We start from the raw sequence: 5003 nt of genomic DNA, 5'->3' as shown, positions 1-5003 counted from the left end.
TGATTCTATGATTCTATGATTCTAAGACATAGCATCAGGTCTCTGTGCATGACTTTTAACCTTGTTCTTCATTCAGTTTAATCTGACTGATAATAAATGCTATAGCATGCTCTGTAAAAAAGCAAGAGATAAGATTCCTTATCAAGTTCTTAGAGCTGGTAGAAAGCTTAACTAAGCTCTTTGAACATGAAAAATGCTATGTAAGTGCTAAATACTACTGTTTAGTCCCTTTGTCTCTTTAGGCTCATTATTTATTATAAAAAATAATATACATTCTGGAATGGTCTCTTTGGTAAATCATCTAATGGGCCACTTGTTGGTTCAACATTGTCAAAGATATTTTTATTTTATCGGGTAAGAAATGCAAGATTTGGCTGACAATATCATTCTTTGAACTGTTGATTTGACAGCTTTGACTAGAAGCGGTATTGCAGGAACTGTAAGCTACGGGATGGTGAGGAATGTAGTACTTCTGTTCTTATTGGGCCACATGTGACATTCCAACTACTCCATGTGATGAGTAGTTTCAGTTAACAAGCGTATAATGACTTTTTTAAGAAGACAAAATAAAATCCTGAAATTACAGACACAAGCACATGAAAACTGTGGGCTTGGTTTTGCTCATTGTTCAAGTTTAAAATCTGCTAGTGAAAGGTAGCAGGTTCAAAATACGTGGAGGTGGTTCTTAACACAATTGTAGTGTTAAGCTGCAGGACTCTTTTGCAAAAGAACTTGTAGGGTCTAAGAATTTATCTAGGTTCAGGGGGAGAGTGGGTGATTGATGGAAGACAGCTTTGTTGAGAGAAACCATTTCTGTTTCTGGAAGCCCTTGAACTGCAAACAGTTGGAGTCCAGGAAAGTAGTAGAGAAGTATCAATGTACACACCAGGTTCTATTAGTCTTCCCTATACATCCATTTTTTGGCCAATTCACCGACAGTAAACTGGCCGTATGGGCCTTTCGTCCAAATCAGCCAGTACCCATCTTCCTGGATTTACATGTAAAAGAATTGTACCTCCAACATTAGTCATAATCCTGAAAGATAAGGTGGATGAAATCCTGTGGATTTCAGTGATAGACAGTGACCATCCAGGCCTCTTTGTCATTCGCATTAACCTACAGAGGCTGTACCTATACTGGAGGGCCAACACCCTTCTCAGGGCACCCTGCAGTCCTGTTCCGTCAGTCACACTGGCCCTGAACACAGAATTTCTCTTTGTCCCCTTTTTGCGAATGTCACCTGTGCGTTGTGCTATGATACTGTATTTGCATTCATTATAAAGAGCTTCATAAAATATATACAGAGCTAAGTACAAGGAGAATTTTCTCCCGTATTAATATTGTTTATGGAATATTCTGTGGTCATTAAATAATAAAACCATAACTCTGAAGTGAAGTATTATTATTCCTGTATTATAGATGGGAAATGGTCAGGAGAAATTTAAAGGGAAATTAAAGGGAAAATCATGTTACAGGAAGACTAGAGAACCCTGATAATTCTTGAATTGTAATTGTGTGGTTATGAGTCTGTACCAAGTGGTCTGCTTGTCCTATATGCTCCATCCCTATAATGTCTGATTGCTTCACTGTCTATGAATGCATATTTCTTCTGATGACACTTCACCAAGGTGGGGGTGTTAGCAGGTTCTATCTCCAATAGGGATCTGGGGCAAAGATAGTGACTTACGCGTGATCACGGGGGAGGAAGAGCAGGGAGATGCTCTAGAGTCTAAAGTTAAAATTGGTGCCCCGTTACTGGACTGTCCTTCCTCAAGCCATTTAACCCTTTGATTTTCATGTAGTGTGAATCTAAGCTGAAAAACCTGCTGTAACTGTCTATTTCTCTTCCCAAGTGTGAGCACAGAGGCATCCTGCCCTTACTGTCACAGAAGTGGCTTTCTCCTCCATTTGTGCAACTTCCTTGATTTCAACGAGTACTGATGTCCAAGCTTAAAAGAGTAAAAACCAATGGTGGATTTTTTTTACTACTCCAGTTAGTGACTTTGAACCCCGAGGCAATTTTGTTTCCTTTTTTCCTAATGTAGCAGAAGTTTGTTTCATCCCTTTTGTGCTTTTATCTGTGTGGGTCTTTTTAAGGCAGACAGCTTTCCCTGTTAAAATTATGTCTCTATGTGAAAATGAAAAAAACTTTGGTCTTGAATTTTGTGTAACCATGTGGGATTCAGTACCTCCTAAGCTCCTATACAGTCTTTCTCATTATCTTTTCCTGGTACTCTGAACAGTCCTTATGTTCTTCTGAATCAGTAGCCCATCAATTTATGATGGGCCATCCCATCATAAGGTCCTTCCCTTTGCTAAGCATTAACAATATGCCGAAATCTTTGTTCTGTGAGACTTTTCAAGGGTGCCTTGTCCTAATTAGATTTTATCTTTTTTTAACAGATAGTTGTCTATTCATTTGATCAACTGGCTTCTTGTTACTGTATGAACGTGTGGTGAGAAAGTGTGGAGGAACTGCAATTCTGTGTGACTCATTTAAATTACGCTCAATTCCTCCTCACAGTGGTTCTTGGGAGAAAAATGAAGATTGTAAAGTGAGTGACAGAGGCAGATCAGTTGTTCTTCTCTACATCTAGGGCCTATTAGCTCGTGTGCGGGGAAGAGTGTATTCCTGCAGGGCCTGTTAAGGCCATTGCTGAAGGAGTGGAGGAACAGCTGGACAAGAGAACAAAGCAGGCGGTGGCACCCCTTGGAGGAAGGAAGGTCCGAGCCCCAGGAAACAGCTGATAGAGCTAAACTCAGCTTGTTTTTTTTCCTCTGTTCAACAGTTCTTGTGCCATGGCAAACAAAAGATAGACGTTCTGATTTGCTTTACTGTTTGGTTTGTGATATCAATTGAGTTTGTTTTGCAGAGATCTGTGGGAAAAGGTAGAGATCTAAATCCCGTTTCTCCTCATTTGCCCATTTCTATGCTGATGAAAGCTCCAGAGAGTTCTGTTTCTTTCTCCCCTGCGTCTGCTAGAAGCTGGGATAACAGTGGTGTTCAAGGGACTGTCCGGTCTCGGGACAGCAATCTGAATAGGATGTATGAGCATACTTACAATGTGAGCCTCGTTCTGCTCGGAGGTGTGGTGTGCCAAGTACCCGTTGACTGTACTGGGAACTGAGTGCACTTAGTGCTTCTCAGGACCACATCTTGTATTATTAAAAGATTATAATTATGTGACCTTTTAAAAATTTATGCAGGATCACATTTCAAAAGAAACATTTGTATACTTTCAGATGAGTCATTTCTACTATGCCCTGTCAAACCACACTCAAAGCAACAATTCCAGTTAACAGAACTTCTTCACTAATGTATCCAAGGATAACATTTGGTCATTACATTTTAGAGGATTATTGAAAAATTGTATTTTGGGTTGTTCTCAAGATAGAGAAATAAAAGGAGAAGTAGATCTGTTAACCCTTTTCAAAAGCAAGTCGATTAAATTTTAATTGACTGAAATTTAATGACTATTTTAATATTTCAAACAGCATATGCAAGTAAGGCATCCTGCTTATCATCACAAAAGACGGTATTAGATGGAGAGCAAGCAAAAAATAGCTAGCGTTGCACTGACTACACTTCAGAAAGTTGTGTGCCTATGATTTCTGCCTTCTGTAAAAAAGCTGGGATAATATAGCATTCTTTGGCTCTTTTGTGATTTTTTTTTTTTTTAATTGTGTCCTATTAGGCGCTTCCAGGTCAGTGAAGAGGTAATTCCATGTGTTTATGTGTCTCTGTAAAATCACTTGAGCAGTCAACACATATGTTCGAATGGTTCCTGGTCTTATCAGGAATCCTACAGGAAAGAAGAATATAAGGTGCTTGCTCTTAGTCTCAGTCAAAACCAGATGCACGTCCTAGTAGTGTAGAGTTGACAACAAAGGAATTCAACGTTCTGAGTGTGGGGTTTTTTTATTTTCCCTGTTTCCATTAATAGAGTGAAATTTATCCATGTAAAATAAGATCTAGTAAGAAAAAGTGTTTTTCAGTTAATACACAACTTCTGAATTTACTTATAAATTGTATTGAGTGAAAACAACTACAAAATCATACAAACCTAATGACTTTTTGTCTGATAGACATACCAGTAACCCATACTTAGAGGTATCCATTCTGAGGCACAGTCAGATAATTCTAACTGAATTAAATATTCAATACCAGCCCATGGAAAATAGACTCCTTCTCAAAAATAATGCATTTATCTTTTTTGTAATATCTTTTAATTCCTTTGCTTTCTGTCCTTTTTTTTCCTTTTTACATTTGAGTATAATTTACAGTATATTTATTTACTCCTTGGCCTGCTGAGGGTAACTTAACTCATTACTCTGATTCACTTTTGCTTTGGGAATCGGTGGATACATTTTCCACCTAATACACTATTTTTTTGCTGCTCAAATCCCACTACAGCTAGTGAGAGTTGTACAGTTTAAAAACTCCCTTCACTAAGCTTCTCTTCTACCTGCTTAAATAAACCTCTCCTGAGTCACTGAGGCTGCCTTTCATGTTGCCACAGGATCTCTTTTCATTGAAAGATGATCTGATTTTTGACATCTTGTTCTCCATAATGATTAGTGCAGGGATGTTAGGTTTTAGCTTCCCTCTAATGCTATCTACTCCTCAGAGATAGAATTAAATCTTCTTTTGAAAGATGTATGTTCTTCCAGTTCCGGGGATTGAATAATTGCCTTTTCTGTGTTCCTTAATATGGCAAATGCTTATGGCTTTATCATCTTTCTTCCCAAATTATCATCTTTTTTCCCCAAATGATTTTGCCAAAGCTCCCCGTATGTAGAAATAGGTGGAAAAGACTAAAATTTAAGCTCTTTTCTTCCTTTCTTCTAATTCTTGTTTTGATAAAGATTGCAGAGATTTATGTATTTCTTCCCCCTGCTTGTTTATGTGTTTCTTCCCCCTTAAACATCACTGCTGACTACTTGTGAAATGTGTTTGTTTCTGCTATAATGTTTAAGTGGGTTTTGAGTCTCAGGGGTTAGGG

At 38.2% G+C, this 5003-nt stretch overlaps 1 protein-coding gene across 1 annotated transcript in view; it reads left to right on the top strand.

Annotated features, from left to right (window-relative positions):
- The first annotated feature begins 951 nt into the window (after positions 1-951).
- The window catches only part of LOC104075790 (G protein-coupled receptor kinase 7-like), an 11633-nt gene continuing 7581 nt past the window's right edge, over positions 952-5003 (top strand). Inside the window, exon 1 of the mRNA XM_009576423.1 lies at positions 952-1242. Coding sequence (XP_009574718.1) covers positions 952-1242 — 291 coding nt within the window. The remainder of the gene's footprint in view (positions 1243-5003) is intronic.

The sequence above is a fragment of the Fulmarus glacialis genome, unplaced genomic scaffold, assembly GCF_000690835.1.
Source record: "Fulmarus glacialis isolate BGI_N327 unplaced genomic scaffold, ASM69083v1 scaffold46034, whole genome shotgun sequence".
Lineage (NCBI taxonomy): Eukaryota > Metazoa > Chordata > Aves > Procellariiformes > Procellariidae > Fulmarus > Fulmarus glacialis.
This window is presented reverse-complemented; position numbering and strand designations above follow the sequence as displayed.